General features: G+C 34.9%; 1 protein-coding gene across 2 annotated transcripts; it reads left to right on the top strand.

Annotated features, from left to right (window-relative positions):
• The first annotated feature begins 6,218 nt into the window (after positions 1 to 6,218).
• LOC133863934 (protein REDUCED CHLOROPLAST COVERAGE 3) lies at positions 6,219 to 19,589 on the top strand. Of its 2 annotated transcripts, none has more exons than XM_062300095.1 (24): positions 6,219 to 6,345; positions 6,609 to 6,694; positions 6,809 to 6,870; positions 6,987 to 7,079; positions 7,343 to 7,415; positions 9,015 to 9,350; positions 9,523 to 9,587; positions 10,174 to 10,305; positions 10,998 to 11,039; positions 11,131 to 11,667; positions 12,148 to 12,302; positions 13,100 to 13,574; positions 13,818 to 13,880; positions 13,973 to 14,074; positions 14,239 to 14,553; positions 14,635 to 14,727; positions 14,910 to 15,011; positions 15,110 to 15,214; positions 15,480 to 15,613; positions 15,853 to 16,036; positions 16,137 to 16,268; positions 16,481 to 16,593; positions 16,681 to 16,762; positions 17,636 to 19,589. In XM_062300095.1, exons 2-24 carry the CDS (start codon positions 6,625 to 6,627, stop codon positions 19,292 to 19,294), a joined length of 5,124 nt encoding a protein of 1,707 aa, XP_062156079.1. In that variant the 5' UTR covers positions 6,219 to 6,345; positions 6,609 to 6,624; the 3' UTR covers positions 19,295 to 19,589. The 2 variants fall into 2 exon arrangements, with proteins under 2 accessions (XP_062156079.1, XP_062156080.1); XM_062300096.1 differs by having other exon boundaries at positions 6,237 to 6,345; positions 6,615 to 6,694.
• Positions 19,590 to 20,799: the final 1,210 nt, after the last annotated feature.

The raw sequence follows: 20,799 nt of genomic DNA on the forward strand, positions 1-20,799 counted from the left end.
TTTTATGAATATTATATCATATTATACACTTCGTCAGCATGATTTTATGCCTTAAAAACTGCAATATGTTGTCTTTGAAATTATGCCTTAACTTGTTTTATAAATGTACTATCTTTTATGTTTCTATAAATACTTATTCTCCTATAGGAGCGGTTAGGATTTCATGCCCGTTTTCAAACAGCATGCAAAGTGATGCATTATTTTTATTTTTAAAACACAATTTTAAACACCGAACCTCGATTTTAACAAACACTTATGTACATTTTAAAATTAATATTTTTTTAAATCAAACGTTTTGAAATTGTTAAACCAAACAATCGCTAAGTTTAAATAAAATATTTAGGCAAATAGTCACATGAACTTCTTGCTCAAAACGATAAAAATAGAATAGCTAGGCTTAGAGTAAGGATCAACGTACAAGGTTTAGACTTCACTTTTAATTTTTGTAACTTGGTAAATGAAAGAAAAAGTTTTTGGCTGTAACTTCATTAATTATACATTCATTATGTTATTGTTCCTTTCATTATCATCATTACCAAATTCCAGATAATTACGCAACATGTGTCCAACATATATGATTCATATGAAGTCCCACATAAAGTAACAACGGAAGAATACAACCAAAATAGGAATAAAAACAAGATAAAGAAAGGGATCTTAGCCGAGGGGCCGGACATCTAACTTTTTACCGATAACAATCAAAAGAAAAATGTTAAATTTACAACACCAACACAACAACTACACAATAATCCCTCACAAGGGGTGGAGCCCATACACTGAGGCTTACCCTCATGTGAGGGGTTGTTGTGATGGTGTTGTGTATGAATCAAATCCCATCCGGTTTTAGGAGTACATTTGAAAAAATAAAAAAAAATAAAAATAACGGTTAAAAAGTGTGAAAAAAAAAATTTACTTTTTTGTGAGTTTGGGTTGAAGAAACTCAAAATTGTATATGTTATTCTCTATTGTTTCTATAAATACTTATTCTCCTATAGGAGCGGCTAGGGTTTTTTCTTCCACTATTCATGATTCGTTTTTCTCTTATTCTGAGTCTCTTTTCTTTTCTTTTTTTTGACATGTTCACACAAGAGGGGATGAGAGATTCGAACTAGTGACTTCCACTTCATAAGGCGTGATCCCCAGCCGATTGAGCTACTCCTCGGAGACGAGTCTCTTTTCACCTCAACTTCTAGGTCTGAATTACCATCTGACCTTTTTTAGAACATTACTATTTCTATACATTGTCCCCACATACTTATTCTAATATTTTATTCCACTCTTTTGATTTCCAAATCTTCTTTAGCTTTTATTTGTCTCAATGTGTTACAATCCCCCTACTTCATCCCAACCTTCCTCCCCTATGGCAACAACCACTCCCACAAAGAAACCTAGCTATCCCCTTATTTCCCTTAGCACCGCAGTTTTCCAATTGTCGCTCGCCATCATTCTTGATTCGTTGTAAACCCCTTTTACCCTTTTCCCGTCTATGGGTTTTTGTGGGATTTTTGTTTTTTGTTTTAATTATTGGCAATGGTATTTGATATATATATATATATATATATATATATATATATATATATATATATATATATATATATATATATATATATATATATATATATTTTAATAATTTTAAGTAGTTCCTAGTTGGTTTTCATTTGTAGTGGAAAAATATTTTTGATACCATCCAAACAACAGAACACATTTTTGATATTATTGTTAGGGTTAAAACCAATTGCAAACAATGAAAGATCAATGATTTTTTTTGAAAATATATATTTTCCGACTAAAAATATTTTTTCTTAGCCTTTATTTTACGTCAAAACAAATACAGCTTAAGATGTCTTATTCGTTTAAAGAATATATTATTTGTAAAAGAGCCTTTGATATCCTTGAAGGAAGATTAAAAAAACAAATCGACTCTTTGATTTCATGAAATCTCTAATTTCTTGCTATATCATATAGAAGTGAAAATGTGGTAGTCTTTTCTGATCATTTAAATCTCATTAAATTTAGTTCCTTGTTTTGATTGAGAGTGAGAGGAAATAGAAAATTTCCTCATTCAAGATAAAATAATGAAGAAAGAATAAAAGGAACAAGGATTGAAAATGATTTAAAGGGAAAAAAAAAAAAAAAAAACCAAAACAATGATTCAGTAAATATTATTATGTTTTTTTTCTTTATTATTATTTATAATTAATAGTCATTTAATCAGATAATACTGAAAGAATTGTAAAATTTATAGAGCTTAACCTTTTGATCATCTTGATTCCCTATTGCCCATTCATGACCATGTGGATGAAGAAAATGAATGCTACATATGCTGCTTAGGAATATGACTTTCGCTCCGTTTGGATTCACGATTTTAAAAAGTATCATTTAAAAATAATGATTTAATGTGTGATTTGAAAATATAATTTTTAAGAATGTAGTTAAGCGTTTGACAAAAATGCAGTTTGATTTTTAAAATAACAGTCTGGCCTTTAAAATTGTGTGTTTCAAAAAATCACCCCATTGCCTATAATTTGAAAAAGCATATTTTTTACGTTTTCAAATTGTAATTTTTAAAAACGTAATTTGAAACGATTTATTTTTTATAATTTAGTTAAAAATAATACTTTTTGCCAACAAAATCGTAAAGAAAAACACATCCTTCGTCAATTTAAAGACATTTTTCTTCATTCGATGATGGTAAGCGAGCAAGTGAAAATGACAAGACAGTCAAGTCTGACAATTGATTTACGAATAATTAAGCCTTTTTAATTTTCTGTTAATGAAATTGAAGGAGAATATATAGGAGTTACAAAGCCACCTAAAGCTGAGTTATCTAATTTAATTATCATCGATCACTTGCTAATGTTGTACACCTTTTTCTCATAAACAAGAAATTGATAATTGCGAATGGTTGGTAAATTAAATTTTTTTGTCAAACATTTTGATAACCCTGTTGATGGAAATGTTCTCGATTTACTGTTAATTTGTTTTCTTATGCTCCGTTTGTTTCGATATAAAATGGTTTCTGTCGTAAAATATTTTCGACGAAATTATTTTTAGGTGTTTAGTTCGCACAAAAAAATTACGAAAAGGAGAAAATGCAACTGTCGTTAGAATCCGGCAACGTCCGGTCGCCGTTGCCGGATTCCGGAGAGCATGTTTGGCCGGATTCCGGCCGGACTCCTCCGGATCCGGTCGGCTCTCGGCCATTTTGGCCAAATCCGACCGGATCAGTGGCCGGATCCATCCAAATTCGGCCGGATCCCGGCCATTTTGGCCAGATCCAGCCGGACCAGTGGCCGGATCCATCAAAATCCGGCCGAATCCCGGCCAGATCAATGGCAGGATCCGGTCAGATCCTGCCGAATTCCGGCCATTTTGGCCAGATCCTGCCGACTTCTGACCATGGCCGGCTTCCCGCCAGAATTTTGTCCGCCAACATCCGGCGACAATGGCCAGATGTTGCCGGATTCTAGTTCCGCCTGGATTCTGACGACCGACCATTGTTAGATTCTGGCAATCGAATATCAAATGTGCGTGCAAAGACGAAGAGTTTAATTTCGGAAAACGATTTACGGTTTTAAAAGTCGTAAATCGTTTTCCAAAAATTAAAGAAGGTTTTACGGTCAAACCGAAAATGATTTTCGTTGACCATTATTTTCGTCCCTACCAAACACCGTAAAATACCGAAATTATTTTTCAGAAATCATTTTATGCCAAAACAAACGGATCATTATTCTTTTTAAAGAAAAAATTAACTTTATGACCTTTTTGATGATATTAATATATCACTTATCTAATATATTTGATGTGACCAAGAAATGGGCCCTCTTCTAAATAGAGATTACACATAATATTCTTTGTGTAAATAAAATAATTCAGTCACTGCTAAATAGTCCAGCTCACTTGTTAAATTCTATATTCTTCGTTTTTTGGAGGGGTTTTTTTTTTGGTATTATCTTTCGGAGTTTAAATATTAAGATTGGAAATTAATGTCATTTTTATTTCCCCTTGTTTTGAATTAGACAACAACCTCTCTTAAAGTTGAAATATATATATATAAACTAATCACCATCAAGACACTAATATATATATGAAAAAAAGTTAAACAAAGTCACTTGCTAATCTAAATGCATTAATTAAGATTTTAGATTTAATTAGAATATTTTCGTTTTGCCTTTAAAATGAAATAATCCCCAAATTTATACTTAATAATCATTGTGCGTAATAGTTGCCTAAGAAGTATTATTTTAGTATTTGTGTAAAAATAAAATAAAAAATGAAAATATTGATTTTTAACCGCGCCTTGAAGATGACAAATATATAATATTTTCTAATTTAAAGGTAGGTTAATATTTAATTCATGCATTGTAATTTCACATAATTTCAAAGGAGGGAGGGTTAATTTGTTTTTTAACTTGCGGTGAAACCGTGAGATGATCTTCGATGTAGTGGTTTTGTTGGTAATGCATTGAGACAAGAGTTACAAATATTCAAGAAACAAAAATTACAAGTATTCAAGAGATAAGAGTTACAAGATGATAAATTAAATTTATTATTGTTAATGTAGAAGTATAAGAGATTTGAAACGTTCAGACTATTTCTCTATAAATAGAGCCTTGTATATAATCAAATGATAAAGAAAAAGAAAAAGAAAAAGACAAAGATGTAATCAAGAAAATGCTTTGATGTGTGGATGCAAGTCATACGTCGAACCGCCTTACTTCTCTGTTTTTCTTTCTTGTTCACATCTCTTTCATAAATTATGTGTTTTTATATGATATTAGAACTATAGGCTAACAACAGTATTCGATCATTTGTTAATTTTTTTTTTTTTTGTTTGGTTCAATCATCATTTTTCATCTTCAATCATAATCAAAATGCTCACAAATATCCATCATGTGCCAATTTTTTTTTTCTTTAATTTTCTCATCTTTTCATATTTCCTCATCATCTGCCCGAGTTATTTCTCTTCCCACACTCACATGAGTTTCTCTCTTTGTCAAGATAACATGCCGCACTACCATTGTTTCCTCTACTAGTAAATATCACCCACTCAATTCTCTCTTGTTGAAAAAAAAAATGCCAAAAGAGGTTTTATGCCTATAGTTGACCCAATTCCAGCCATAGTAGCTGCTTCTGGCCAAAGTTACCAATGTCCAAATTCCGATCATAGTAGTTGATGCAGGCCAAAGTCGCTGATGTCTAAGTCCCAGCCATATTAGCTGATGCCGACAAGAGTCGTCAAAGTTTATGTTTCAGTCATAGAGACCGATGTTCCAATTCGTGCCATAGTAGTTAATTTTTTTTTTTTAGCCCTTCGATGTTCAAGATCAAATCTCAATGTCCATGATCTACCATTAGGTTTGCAGGGGCGTATTGAGATAAGAGTTACAAGAATTCAATAGACGAGAGTTAAGCATAACAATATTTTACGTTCTTATATAATGGACTAGAGCCGGTGGATGTGTTTGTAAACTTTTTTTTTTAAAATTAAAAAAAGTCTAAATATTAACAAATAACTTTTCTTAAGAAACAATCACATTCCAAACACCACCGTAAATTTTTGCCACGATTTACGAATATGACATAAATTAAACATGAAATTAGTGTGTTAGAATTGAAGGGTTTATCTCATTTAATTAAATTAGTCGGGTTATAGTTTATACACATGCCTCAATACGACCTGAACGCATGCGATATTTAGAGATGGCATTTTTTGATAGGATCTTTGAACTCGACACAAAATTAACGGGTTAAGATTGATGGATCTGACCTATTTAATCAAATATATCGAGATAAAGCTAACATATATAATCGTATATTCATATCTCGATACAATTGAAACCAAACAAGCAAATATGTATTGCCATGTATTAGACTAATCCATACACTATTTACTATGAAAAATGTGACAAATTTGGGGTTCACGTATTAGACTAATCCATACACTATTCACTATGAAAAATGTGACAAATTTGGGGTTCAATAATGGAGTTTCCCAATAGATTCTGTATGGCATTTTTTTGCCCCTTAGTGCCAAATTAACAGTCCATAATCATTCAGTGAGTGGTGGGGAGATCTATAAGGCCCCAACACGTGATAAAACAAAAAATGAACGGCCACATTATCGCCTGCCACGTGTTAAAAACTCAGGGCGTCATTGTCTCGCCCTCCCAGCTCCTCTTGTTTTTTTTTTTTTTTATCTCAGTGCTTGGGTTTCTCCTGCTTCTATAAGACACATCACATGTGCCTCCCCAGAGAGAGAAAGAAGAGAGAGAGAAGGCAATATATCGAGCTTAATTATTAGCAAGAACGAGAGGCCAGGATTGCTCACAAATCTGTAAAGAGGTTGAAACTGAAAACCCCTTATCCTATCTTCTTCAAATCTTTCACAATATTTTGCTTAAAACTCAGTACTACTCTCTGGCTCTTTCAACTCTTCAACCCCCCTAGCTTTTTTTTTTTTTGTTTGTTTTCTCTCTTCTTCTTATTTTTCATTGCTTCTACTTCTACAACAAAATCTTATTGAAGATGTCAATGATTTCTGAAATGGGTTTCTGAATTTGTGTCCAAATATATTCATATCATACCATCTTCTGGATTTTTTGAAGTAAAAGAAAGAGGGAAATGGCCCCAAGGTCAGGCAGAGGGAAGGCAAGCAAAGCCAAGGCAGAAAGGAAGAAGAAAGAAGAAAAAGGTCAGATTAATTCCTCTTAACTTACAAACAATCTCTTATTTTCCTCTCCTTAATTTCTTGTATATCATGAAATTTGATTATTATATTTCTGGTTTTTCTCTTGGAGTTTTGCAGTAGTGCCTACTGTTCTTGACATCACTGTCATCACCCCATATGATTCACAAGTTATTCTCAAGGTACCATTTTTTTTTTCATTTTCTCCTTAAATATCTTTATATAAATGTATCTATTTTCAAACTATGATTCATTTTGTTGGCTACGTGGCTAATTAACCAATGAAAAACTTTTGAAGGGTATCTCCACCGACAGGATACTTGATGTAAGGAGGCTATTGGCTGTTCATGTAGAAACATGCCACCTCACAAACTATTCTTTATCTCATGAGGTGAGAGCTTTTTATTTTTATTTTTATTTTTATTTTCTTTTCAAGTAGGTCTAATTATTAAACTGCTGCTATAAATTAATTTTTGATTTTTTTTTTGATTTAACATTTTTATTGTCATATTAGTAATCAAGTTGCATCTTTCTAATTAGATGCTCCAGTGATATGGATTGATTGGCTGTTGTTTTCAAATTAGATACGATCCCTTTTAATCTGAAACTGATGTGGTTTATATATAATTAATTAGTTAAATCTTCGTTTATCAGGTCAAAGGGCAGAGATTGAATGAGAAGGTAGAAGTGGTTACCCTTAAACCGTGTAGTTTGAGAATGGTTGAAGGTAGGTGAAGCTCCCGTACTAGTATTTCAGCATCCACCGCAAATGTCGGTTGCCTTTTATTACTCATTTATTAAAAAAAAAAAAAAAAATTGTTTTCTTTAGGCATGCTTAATTTCCTACCTGATTAGATTCTGCGAGAATGCACCCATTGATTGTATTATATTAACAAAAGAAAATATAGATGAAAGTAAAGTGTTGGGGGGTATTTCTAGGGGTGTAATCCGGCCGATAATCGGTAGCCGGTAACCGGTAACCGGCCAATCAATTTGGTACTCGGTTGGAAATAATCGTTAACCAGTTCTATTGAAGCGGTTATTGGTTTTAGAAAATATTAAAACCGGTTATAACATGTAACCGGGTATATATATATATATATATATATATATATATATATATTAAAATAATAAAATTTAGAGTTTTACACTTTTACTTCTATTCTAACTAAGGCTAGTATATTAGGGCAAAAAAGGTTGTAATATTTTTTTAAAGGACTAAAAAAGTATGCCCAATACTCAAATTAGGCATAAAAAATTCAAATTTTTAAAATTTTAGTTATTGGTCCGGATTACCGGTACTAACTGGTAACTGACAGTTATTAAATAATCGGTTACCGAAGTCGGTTAGTAATTTTGGCCAATTGGTTACCCTGATTATGATCACCGATTTTAGTCAATAACCGGTAATCGTAATCGAGTTTTCACCCTTAGGTATTATAGTTTTTATTTTATGAAAATGGGTGTTACTTAGATTGTTACGTGATAGTCCATATTTTGATAATTAACGTGATAAATATTATGTATATTGTTACGTCAGTTTGTAAATGTAATAAATATTATATAAATTATTAAGTGATAATTCACATTTTAGTGACATATAACCTGTCCTATCAATTTTTATAATAAACTAACAAAAATTATAATACTCCGAAAGCATGAAAAGTTTTTATCTTAATTTATTAAAAGATTGCCGCAATGATGTCAGAAGAGATGCACACTTTTTTATTTTACAAAATTTGTTAATTTTTTTTTTTTTTTTGCATATTGCTAATGTATTAAATAATAATAATAATAATAATTATTATTATTATTTTAAATTGGTGGTTAGATACCCATGAGTCAGAGTACTTTCCTCGTTATTTTCCATTATAGCAAGTGAAGAGCTTGTCTTATTTGTCTTTTCTGCGCGCATGCGCACAATTTTTGTTTTAAATGAAATAAAGCTTAATTATATTGAAATACATATTTATCAAAAATCATATATATGCTAATTAAATAATTAAAAAATGGTCCAAAAGTATTTCCCATTATTATTACTATATATATAATCCCTTGTTATTAATGTTTTATAATCTCTAGAACTAGAAGTAATAACCAGCAGGATTTGGACTATTTATTATTGTTTGAAAAACAAAACGATAAAAAGAAAATAGTAAAAAAGAAACCCACATTGGTTTCGTCGTCAAGCTCGTGGCATAAAATTTCGTAACCAATTGATTTTTCATTTCTCAATCATTGCCTTTATAAATATTTAGACCTATATTTACTTTATTTATTGCCCTAAGGTTGCTGAATTATTTACATCCGTGCCACTATCTTTCAGAGGACTATACCGAGGAAGCCCAAGCCGTTGCGCACGTAAGGAGGCTACTGGACATCGCGGCCTGCACCACGAGGTTCGCCAAGCCCAGAAGAAGCCCATCAACACCGGAATCCAGGTCCAAGAAGAGCAGGGCCCACCAGGCCCATCCCCACCAGCAGGCCAAGAGTAACTCTGGCCCACCTACACCGTCCGATGGCGGAGCCCCGTCGTCACCGGAGCCGTCCGTTTCCGCGGCGATCTCGGAGAACCTCGGGATGGCCGCCGTTCACCCCACGCCGAAGCTCTCCGACTTCTACGAGTTCTTCTCGTTCGCTCACCTCTCTCCACCTATTCTACGTGCGTATCCCTCGTTTGGTCTGTTTGGTTGCCGAGAATTTGCTTTGTCTTTTCCTTTTTCTTTTCTTTAAATTATTTATCAATAAAATTGGAAAAAGGGGAAAATTTTATTGTGAAATTGGATAATGACGTTAAATTTGATTGTTTGGTAAAAATAATTTTGGACTTGCAGATTTGAGGAGATGTGAGCAGAAGGATGTACCAGAAAGGCGTGATGGGGACTATTTTGAAATTCAGGTACTACTACCAATCTAACATTCTTCTTTGTGTTTCTTCATAAAAGCCTAGGTGAAGATGGAATTTGGCCCGAATATTCCGAATATTCGATGCGGAAGTGTTATGGTGACTCTCAATGTTAACCTCCAATTATCAAAAGTTGCGTATCTCATGTTTTTCACAATTTTGTTAAGATTAATGCCCAAGTATTAGGTTATTCAAACTTGGTTGATTTATCCTTTTAACAATACTGGACTTATGGTGGCTGCTCAAGTAGCCACTTATTGCAGATAAATACAAAACTTCTGGACGTTTTGTTTCATCACTAAATATTCCATTATTAATGAAAGAACAAATTCCTTATAGCAATACATATGTCTACCAAAATTAACGACCAGTCCATTCATGTCAGATGTAATTTATTATGATTTATTAGGAGTGCGTGCACTCCTTTCAAGACGTTAGTTTGATCCTCCTTTCATTTGAGGTTGACTGAGTCTCAGATTTTTTTACTTTTTTTAAAAAAAAAATTTAAAATTTTTTAATTTTTTTTAAATTTTTAAATTTTTTTAAATAAAGAAGCTTAAAATGCAATTGATGCATGCAGATTAAGATCTGCAATGGGAAGCTAATACGAGTGGTTGCATCAGTGAAAGGGTTCTATACCGTGGAAAAGCGGCTTCTACAAAGCCACTCCCTGGTGGATCTTCTGCAACAGCTTAGCCGAGCTTTTGCCAATGTAGGTTCTGTGCATGTTACTTGAATTTCATTGTATATTGCATTTGCTTGAATTCCATACTCTTGTCTACATATGTTGCATATTGAACCACTCCGTAGATTTTCAAAGTTGGAAATTTATTGCCTTCGAATCAATTCTTAGTGCAAATGGCAAAGATTAGGCCATTGCGGGAAGTATGTCCGGATGATATATAAGTAAACTGGCAAGAAAACTTAGTTTATAAGAAGCATGCTTTAAACCTTGGTGAAAATTCAAAAAAATAGATTTTTTTTTTTCCTGCTATTTAAATTCATTAATCTACTGCCTAACCGAATCATCGCACGATGGTTAGCTTATTTGTTATGAAATTTCATCGAAAGCTTGAAAAATCTGCCCACAGCCAGATCTTAAATTCTGACAACTTTTCTAATCTTGATTTATTTCCTGGAATAAATAGCTGAATTTTCATTGGAGTTAATTTATATTCAATTTTGATTCTGGTTGCGTACCAAACCAAATTTGTTGATTTCTGCAGAATAACCATAGTCAGGTGAAGTTAGAATGTCTCTTGCTAATTGGATTCTGCTGAAATTTTGTTTCAGCTCGTCGAAAGTCAACTGGACTGTCATGTTTTTCATCTGCTATATAATCTTGCTGATCTGTTTTGAGCTTAACCTCTTAGTTTGTAACTAACAAATGTGTGATAAATGCAGGCATATGAATCTTTAATAAAAGCTTTTGTAGAACATAATAAGGTACATCTTCTATGCATAAATAATTTTTGTTTTATATAATACGCTCTTTTTCAATAAATCATTGGGTTCTCTTTGTTCCTTGCCTTTTCAGTTTGGTAATCTTCCATATGGTTTTCGAGCAAATACATGGATTGTTCCTCCGTCTATTGCTGATTCTCCATCAGACTTCCCATTGCTACCAACAGAAGATGAAAATTGGGGTGGCAATGGCGGTGGCCAGCCAAGAAATGGTGAATATGATCTTCGATCCTGGGCAACAGATTTTGCCATATTGGCTCACCTTCCTTGCAAAACTGAGGAGGAGAGGGCGGTCCGAGACCGGAAAGCGTTTTTGCTTCATAGTCAATTTGTTGATATCTCAATCTTTAAAGCTGCTGCAGCAATACGACGTCTCATTGATTCCAATATGCATGCAAAGGATGATGCTACAAGAAGTCAAACAGATTTAGTACGGCATGAGGATCGTGCTGGGGATTTGTCCATTATAGTAAAACATGATACAACTGACGCAAGCACAAAATCGGAAGTAAAAATTAATTTCAATGAGATATCCAATATGCCTGATAAGGAAGCTGCTCAAAGGAATTTGCTTAAGGGGTTGACTGCAGATGAAAGTGTAGTGGTTCATGTAAGTACATTTCTCCTATGCTGCAAGTTCATATTTATGTATGTTCAAAATATGAGGAATATGAATCTACATAAGTATATAAATATTGGTGAAGGCTTCCCTCTACATCCTTGGATGCTACTCATCCATTTGCACTTGGGTGTCACTGATTTTCAGCTGGTCTCTCTCTATTTATAAACCCTAGTTTAATTTAAGCATTTTCAGTTTAGTTTTTTTCCTCAACATATGCATGTCTGCCTTATCCCAACTATTTTATAAGCTATAAAAATTCTATCTGCAGTCCTGTTCTTTGAGGATCATATTTTTCTTTGATATCAAAGGCCAAGATGTCTTTTCCACTACCTGAATACCTATTTTCTTTGGTCTTCTCCCTGTCCTTGTAAGGCCCTTAACATCTAGACGTCCTCAACCCTCACTGGTGCTTCTGGCTGATCTTGTTGCACATGTCCAAACTGTCTCAAGTGGTTGGAACTTTTGCAGGATACTTCCTCCTTGGGTGTTGTCATTGTAAGACATTGTGGATACACTGCAACAATAAAGGTGGTTGGTAATGTGAAGAAGGAAAAGTTTGAGACTCAAGATATTGAAATAGATGAGCAACCAGATGGAGGAGCGAATGCTCTTAACATTAACAGGTTTGAACTACAAGCTAATGCCTCATTACTCGGTGTTTGATTTTGACTATTTGTAGTTGCATGCACATATCGCACACAGCAATACTGTGGGCAGGAATTAACAGTATACCAGTCATGTCAGTTGCATATGTTAATGGCACAGAGGATTATTGCCTTATGTTCACTGAGAAAAGGAAAAAAGATAATCAAACTTGTTGAAGTTACTTTGTAAATGAAACAATGGCAGTACAAAAGTAAAAATGAGGTTTCTGTCCGCTCTCTTAGCAAAAAAATGGCAGTACTGTGTCATACAACATGATACTGTGAATATAATTATGGCCATGGAACTCTAAAGGGTTTCTGTCAGGGAAATTAATACTCAGAAAACTGGGATGCAGAAATTGATTTGTTATCCACCCCTCTAACAACATGTTTGAATCTTCAAAGAGAATTGGTTCTCTCTAAAAAATGTGAAGAATTGCAATTCAATAGGGGTGTTCTTCTAGTGCAGATATTTTTAATCTCTAAGTTGTAGATATGCATGTGGAAACGAAGATTTTTGGCTCTGAAAACAATTGGCAATGGATTTAGTTCATTTCACTGACACTGTTTTCTACGTTTTAGATACATGCAACGTAGTAACTAATACTAAAATACAAGGTAAAGCATGCAAGGTTTGTTAGATTAATTTTGGTTCAATAGAAAAGATCAACTGCTTTTGAAGTGCTTCCAAGAGAGTAAAATATTGTTTTAAAGGCTTTGCCGATGCTGCATGCATATTATCCATCGGACTGATCAAGCACAAAATTCTTTTACAGCTTGAGGTTTCTGCTTCATAAGTTTACTGCTGAATCATCAGGAGGAGGTTGGTCACCTCAGTCTAACTTGGATGGTTTAGAAATGTATAGATGTCTGGTAAGAAGAGTAATCAAAGAGAGCTTGAAAAAGTTAAAGGAAAAGCCAATTGATTCTAAGAAGTCCATCAGATGGGAACTTGGTTCTTCTTGGGTACAATATCTACAAAAGCAGGAAACTCCACCAGGAAACGATTCTAAAAGCCCTGATCATGATAATGAGGCTTTACATGCTGTCAAAGGTCTTGGAAAGCAGTTTAAATTTTTGAAGAAAAGGGAAATGAAAGAAAATGACTCTGGACCTTGCAATCTAGACATGGAAACTGATTTGGGAGAACTAAGCAATGGGGAAGTCAACAGAACAGAAGAACTGGAGAAACTAATTTCTGAAGATGCCTTCTTGCGTCTGAAAGAAACTGGAACTGGTCTTCATTTAAAGGTTTCTTTGACACCCTTGTCAATGTGTCACATTATTCACCTGTTAATTCAGTTTCTAATCTGTTTTTGTTCTTTGGCGTTCTCATTTTAACTGGAATTCTTTAGAAAACGAACTTCATTCTTCCCTCAATTTATTATTAGAACTTTAACTGTCATCTTTTTTGTTCTTGTGTTGTTATTCTGGTACCAATATTGTTTCTTGTTATCATTTGGACTTACCGATTCAATGTGCTTCCTCCAACAGTCAATAGATGAGCTTATCAGGCTAGCACATGAATATTATGATGAAGTTGCATTACCAAAACTGGTAATATTCTTTTTATACAGTGAGTTCTGCTACGTACTTAAGTTTACAATTATCATATGCAGGGTTATGAACTAAATATCTTACTTTGTTAGGTAACAGACTTCGGATCACTTGAACTTTCTCCAGTTGATGGCCGTACACTAACTGACTTCATGCATTTAAGGGGACTAAAGATGCACTCTTTGGGTCGAGTGGTGAGAAAACAATCCCTCTATTTCTTTCTCCTTACTCACCTCCTCTTTCAACATTCTAGATGAAAGCCCATTCGACTCTGGTCGTTAGGAATCCTGGAGGATTTTAGAACTTGTAAATTTGCAGTATATAATTTTGTTTGTCCTAATCTCATTATACAAATCAGGTTGAACTTGCAGAGAAACTTCCCCATATACAATCACTTTGTATCCATGAGATGGTTACTCGAGCTTTCAAGCATGTACTTAAAGCGGTTGTTGCCTCTGTTGACAATATCGAGGAATTACCTGCAGCAATAGCTGCATCCCTAAATTTTTTACTTGGATGCTGCGAAATGGAAGACGACCAAGAATTGAATGATGACCATCTTCTTAAATTTGAATGGTTACAAATATTTCTAGCCAGAAGATTTGGTTGGATGCTTAAAGATGAGTTGCGGCATGTGAGAAAGTTATCAATTCTCCGAGGGCTTTGCCATAAGGTAATTATTTTCTTTTCCTGCTCTTGCTATGATTTTTGTTCAAAGCATGATTGTTGCTCGTTCTTGTTATTCTTTTCCCAGGTTGGATTAGAGATGGTTTCAAGAGATTATGACATGGAAAACCCTTACCCATTCAAGAAGTATGATATCATCAGCATGGTTCCTGTGTGTAAGGTGGGAAACTCTCTCTCTCTCTCAGTTACCACCTCTTTGACCCAACCAGTAGTGGATTTAAAATATCTTAGATCTTTGATAACTCAGTTTTTGATTTGATTGTTATTATCTCAATGTGTAAACTAAAATTGGCTTCAATATATCTTAGATTTTTTTTTTTTTTTTTTTAATTTGTTCAACAGCATGTAGGATGCTCTTCAGCAGATGGAAGGAATCTATTGGAGTCATCTAAAGTTGCTCTTGATAAAGGAAAATTAGAGGATGCTGTTAATTATGGAACAAAGGTACTCTCCCATCAGTCCAAACATAAAAGCCATCTGACTTCTTTTCCTAAATAGAAAACAGTAATCGATCTCACAGTATGTACTAATCGCATTTGAAGGCACTAGCAAAGATGATGGCTGTTTGTGGTCCCTACCATCGAACTACCGCAAGTGCTTACAGTCTTCTAGCAGTAGTTCTTTACCACACTGGAGACTTTAATCAGGTAAAAAAATCTTTACTTGTGCAAAATATCTATTTTCTATTTCTGGAGGCAGAGAACTAGTTTTCAGTTTGTTTAATTCAACGGATGCTATTGTGTTTAGGGCTAATAAAATGCATAATTCTCAAATTCGATCTATAGCAGATGTGGGCTTACATTATCTGTACAAACAAGTCAAACCTAGATATGCTTTGCATAGCTATAAATTTCTGCATTTGGGATTTTCATGTTTATATTCTAAATTTTAGAGTTCTTTTCCATTGCCTAGGCAACTATATATCAGCAAAAGGCTTTGGATATCAATGAGAGAGAACTTGGGCTTGACCATCCAGATACAATGAAAAGCTATGGAGATCTTTCTGTTTTCTACTATCGTCTCCAACATGTTGAATTGGCTTTGAAGTAAGTCAGAAATAACCTGCTGTTTAGTTTGTATATTTTTCCAAAATGATCATCTTTTTGCACTCTTCATTCTAGATTAATACACTGTATACTATTTAATACTGAAATTCTGATAATTATTTAATTTCCCATCAAATCTGTTACTTCCATAACTGTGAAATTCTAATTAATTTCAACAGCATAGTTCCAATACTTTCTGTTGTTCACTCAGTGCCTTTTTATTGGTTCTCTTGATGCAGGTACGTAAACCATGCTCTGTTCCTTCTTCATTTTACATGTGGACTATCTCACCCGAACACAGCTGCAACATATATAAATGTAGCTATGATGGAAGAGGGCATGGGAAATGTCCATGTTGCTCTCAGATACCTGCATGAAGCTCTAAAATGCAACCAAAGATTATTAGGAGCAGATCATATACAGGTTCCTATCTCTCTTCTCTCTCTCTCTCTTGCTATACACACACATATGGATACCCCCATTACATGCAGTCTTCTCATAAGCTAAATATTTTTCCTTACAGACAGCTGCAAGCTATCATGCTATAGCCATAGCTCTTTCGTTAATGGAAGCATATTCCCTGAGTGTGCAACATGAGCAAACTACTCTTAAAATACTTCAAGCCAAACTTGGACCAGAAGATCTTCGTACTCAGGTCGCATAGTCCTTTCCTGTTGCCCGTGTTTATTGATTTTACTATCACACAGTGTTTGCTAACTTGGCATCTCCATTGCAATCTGTTACAGAAGATAATTTTGCAATACCCAACAGTTAAATTAAATTGACTTTTTTAAGCCAATTAACTCGCATAGGGACGTTTAGATTTCCAGAGTTGACATATTAAAATGCTGTGTGTTGTTAATGCAGGATGCTGCTGCATGGCTTGAATACTTTGAATCAAAAGCTCTGGAGCAGCAAGAAGCAGCAAGAAATGGAACTCCAAAGCCAGATGCATCCATTGCTAGCAAAGGTCACCTTAGGTATTGATATGGTATTCCCAAATTACTTGGTTCCAAATCAAATTATTATGTTTCAGGGTGCCAAAACCCTTTGACCCTTTCTTGCAGTGTATCAGATCTCCTTGATTATATAAGTCCTGATCAAGATTCTAAAGGGAGTGACGCCCAGAGGAAACAGCGACGTGCAAAGGTAGGCAGATATTTCTTGCTTTATTGGAATTTAGGAAAATATTGGTTTATGGTATCAGCTGTTCCACCAGCTAGAAGTCAAAATTCATAACATTTGATGCTAATGTTCTTTAATTTCTGTATATTCTTCTTGCACTAATATAATCATCTGCTCGTCCCAAAGAGTATATATGTTGAACTAAGCTGTCTTAGTGCCCTTTTTATGTTTTGGTTTCGTTAGGTTTCTGGTTTGTATACACTAACAGTCAAGTCAGATAGCGTACTGTAGTTTCCACGCCTGATTTTACTGGGAACGTGTAGGAAATGAAATGTAGTGCCTGCTGATTTTTTACTCGAATATGGCTTTGTTCTATAAATCTTGTAACAGTCCAAATTAGTTGGAGTATCTAGCCAAGTGAAGTCAACTGTTTGGTTTCTAAAACTGACCAAGAAAAGGGTATAAGGGGAAAATTTTGTAACCAGTAGGAGCTTAACAGAACCAAGGTCCATGCTTCTAGAACACATTTACATGTGATTCCATGCCAATGGTATGGAACTTACTGTTTTTTATTCCAATGCATCCGACGGAAAATTAGATACCTTTTTTTTTTTGGTTTTTGAGAAAGATTGAGTAAAAGGATAATCTTAGTCAGCTTGTTTTAGAATCTGTTCGAAGTCCTTATTAATGGGAGTCTTGTTGAACTTAATAAATTCTAGATCACAACCTCTTTTAAACACGAGGTCACACCCCTAGTTCTCAAGATATTCTCCAATTTCAGCATATGTGCATATCTAGAGTCGTTCATCTAATAGATCCGCTAAATAAAGAACAGAATGAAGTTACCTTTTGTGCATATTTAACATGCTTATCTTGATTTTATCTATAATTTCTCAGGTTTTGCAGCTAAGTGATAAAAGCCATCAAGAACAAGGTGATGCTATAGTAGATGATGACTTGCTCTATGATGGCTCAGAAAACACTGCAGGTACAAAAGATGGAAACACAGAAGTAAAAGTCAGCAAGGTTTATCCTGAAGAACCTGAAGAAAATGATGATATTACTAGATATGGGCTGAAAGTTGCATGTGAAGTTGTGGAAGAATTTACTTCAGATGAAGGGTGGCAAGAAGCCAATTCAAAAGGACGGTCTACAAAAACGCCTGGTCGGAAGTTTGGCCGGAGGCTACCAGTTCTTGCAAAACTAAACGTTAGCAATGGTAAACATTCAAATTTTAAAGATATCATCTACAGGCGGGACCTCATTTCACCAGAGCAAAAAGCAACTCCAAAGACCAATTCAACCGAGTTGTTTCCATTGAAGCAGTCAAAGGCTGGTTGCTTGAGTTCTGGAGAGGATTCAGTTAATGTGCGGGCAAAAGCTCCTGTTTCCAAGGTTCCCACCAGTCCAGCAACTCTTACTTCCCTGGCTTCAAAATCTGTTTCTTACAAAGAAGTAGCTCTGGCACCACCAGGTACCATTCTAAAACCATTACTGGAGAAAGTAGAAGAATTAAACGAGGAAAAAACTGAAATCCAGATCCACAACATTCCACATGAGATATCAAAGGATGAAGAAAGCAGCAATAACTCTGTAGTTGAAGCAATCCCAAAAGATGTTGAAATAGAAGGGACGAATGAAAAAAGCACTCAGATGGAGACTACTACCCCAAAACTTGAAGAGGTTTCATGTTCTTCTGATCAAGTAAAGCCGGTAGAAACAAAAGGGAGTAAGCTTTCTGCTGCAGCTGAACCATTTAATCCAGTATCACTGTCCATGCCTCACCCTTTAAACTCAGTTTCTGTGACAAGTATATATGATGTAAATGTCAGTCAAGGCATGCTAGCAGAACCTGTTATTACTCCAGTTGGTGCTAGAATTCCTTGTGGACCTAGATCACCTTTGTATCATAGAAACAATTATTCTTTCCGCATGAAACATGGCCATTCGAGATATCCTACTCCTAGCAAGGAAAGAGGTAAATTTGGAGCTCCAAGAATGAACCCACATGCACCCGAGTTTGTACCTGGGAGAGCTTGGCAAACAAATCCTAGTGATGCACATTGTACCACTCAAACCGAGTCAGATTCTGCGATTGAAACAAGTAGGGCAGAAGAGGAGAGGCTGGATGACAAATCCAATACTGAAGTTAAAGATGGTGTTTCAAAAAAGAGCTTCTCTGGGTCTGAGAAGTTAGAGCTTGCAAGACAGATACTGCTTAGCTTCATTGTAAAGTCGGTCCGGCATAATATGGATCCTGTGGGTGAGCCTGCAGTTAGCGAGAAGAACTTGGAGTTTTCAGAAAATTCTTCAGATGCAATAGCAAATGACAGTGCAATTATAAAAATTCTCTATGACAGTGAGGGAAAGAAGGACTTGGTTTCTCAATCCTGTGATGTCAAGCAGCCAAAAACAGCAGCAGATGAAAATAAGAAAAAAAATGGGGATGGTGAAGGATTTATAGTTGTTAGAAAGAGGAGAAGAAACAGGCAGCAGTTTACAAATAGCGTAACTGGGTTGTACAATCAGCAATCAATCTGCGCTTCTGTTCGTTAAGGAGTGAGGGAGACCTGAAACGACGTCACCACGAAGGCTTTGCCTATTCATCTTCAAGAAGTCAGCAGGAAGGTTTCCTGTTCGTCCTTAGTTCTAGTTTTGTGTATCTCTTTGCATCACGTTTTAACAGTGCACAAATTACTGAAAGGGAAGTTTTGGTCGTAATCAGTTTCATTCTATTGGTTCATAAGCTCAATCACTTGGACGTTCTAATAACCCATGTTGAAATTTCTCTCTTATTTAGAGATTTTGTTTAATAAAAGCTAATTGGCTAATAAAGTGGATTTTTAACTTATTCCCACTCTCGATATGCTCTGTGCTGCGATGCTATGACGAATTGAAAAATAAGTGTTGTTTCTGATAATTGACAACCTTGGTAATGATAATATGGCAGTTTGTCGTATTCCTTATGCTTGCTCGGATAGTAGCTGTTGTGTAGGGGTGGGTATTGGGCGAATCGGTGGCGGTAAGGGGTTTTATGCCTACCGTCCTGCTATTGTTGGTGAAGTCAGTAATTTTACTGACTTCATCCCGATAAGGCTATTTTCAACCGGTACCGTTACTGCCGAGTCAGTAGGCAATGGCGATCGGTAAGCGGTTAATGGTCGACTTTTTGTTGTCGACTTGTCATGAATACCGAATCAATGAGAGAACCTAGAAACGAAAGGAGAGTGAGAGAATGAGAAGAAATTCAACTTCAAGGGAACAAAGCGATAACCGAATGCAAACAGAAGGGGCGCAAAGGGCAAACGATTGAATGAGGTGTTGATAAGTCTTGAATTATTCGATTCAAGACCCCTTAATTTGCATTTGTTATACCTAGTTTGTGTTGTATATATAACGTTTTGTTGTACTTTTATGTTATGTCTTATTTTCAGGTCTTAGTTGAAATTTATTTCAAAACACTTGAATTAGACCTGAAAATACATCAATGGCAATTTGGTCATTTCTAGAGTTCAAGGTTGATCATGAAAAGATAAAAATCTTCTAAAACAATTCGATCGATCGATTATTTGTACAGCCAATAATTCGATCGATCAACTTTCAGTCGAACGAACTTCGATCAATCGAGATGTGATCAATCGATTCTCATAGCACCATAAAATCGATCGATCGAAGTTCGATCGATCGACTTCGCGTCTTTTAGAAGGTTTAGATATTTCCAAATCTTTGTGCGATCCAAATTAAAAGTTGAGTTCAATGGACAGAAATGGATGCCAACTTCCTTTGTTTGTGCGGCTAGAATTGATCCTTGATGAGTTTCTTTGTAAATCAAATATCTATATATATGAGATTAGAGATAGGTTTAATTTATGCACCTTTTGGGGGGTTTTGATTTTCTCAGGTGTATCACTTAGTTTCTTTGCATTTTTTAGTTTTCTTTGATGTACGTTTTTCTAGGCCAAAATTCAAAGAGCAATTTTTTCTTCTTTTTCTTCCATGTTCTTCATGTTCTAGCTTAGGTTTTATTTCTTTTTTGTAATCCGAATTTTATAATTTTAATA

Source organism: Alnus glutinosa, chromosome 3, assembly GCF_958979055.1.
Source record: "Alnus glutinosa chromosome 3, dhAlnGlut1.1, whole genome shotgun sequence".
NCBI lineage: Eukaryota > Viridiplantae > Streptophyta > Magnoliopsida > Fagales > Betulaceae > Alnus > Alnus glutinosa.

What these genes read in the sequence shown, in the direction of transcription:
- LOC133863934 (XM_062300095.1), top strand. Translation starts at nt 6,625, where the DNA reads ATGGCCCCAAGGTCAGGCAGAGGGAAGGCAAGCAAAGCCAAGGCAGAA. An exon ending in GAAGAAGAAAGAAGAAAAAG is followed by an intron (nt 6,695 to 6,808) that starts GTCAGATTAATT and finishes GGAGTTTTGCAG; the next exon opens with TAGTGCCTACTGTTCTTGAC. An exon ending in TAGTTTGAGAATGGTTGAAG is followed by an intron (nt 7,416 to 9,014) that starts GTAGGTGAAGCT and finishes ACTATCTTTCAG; the next exon opens with AGGACTATACCGAGGAAGCC.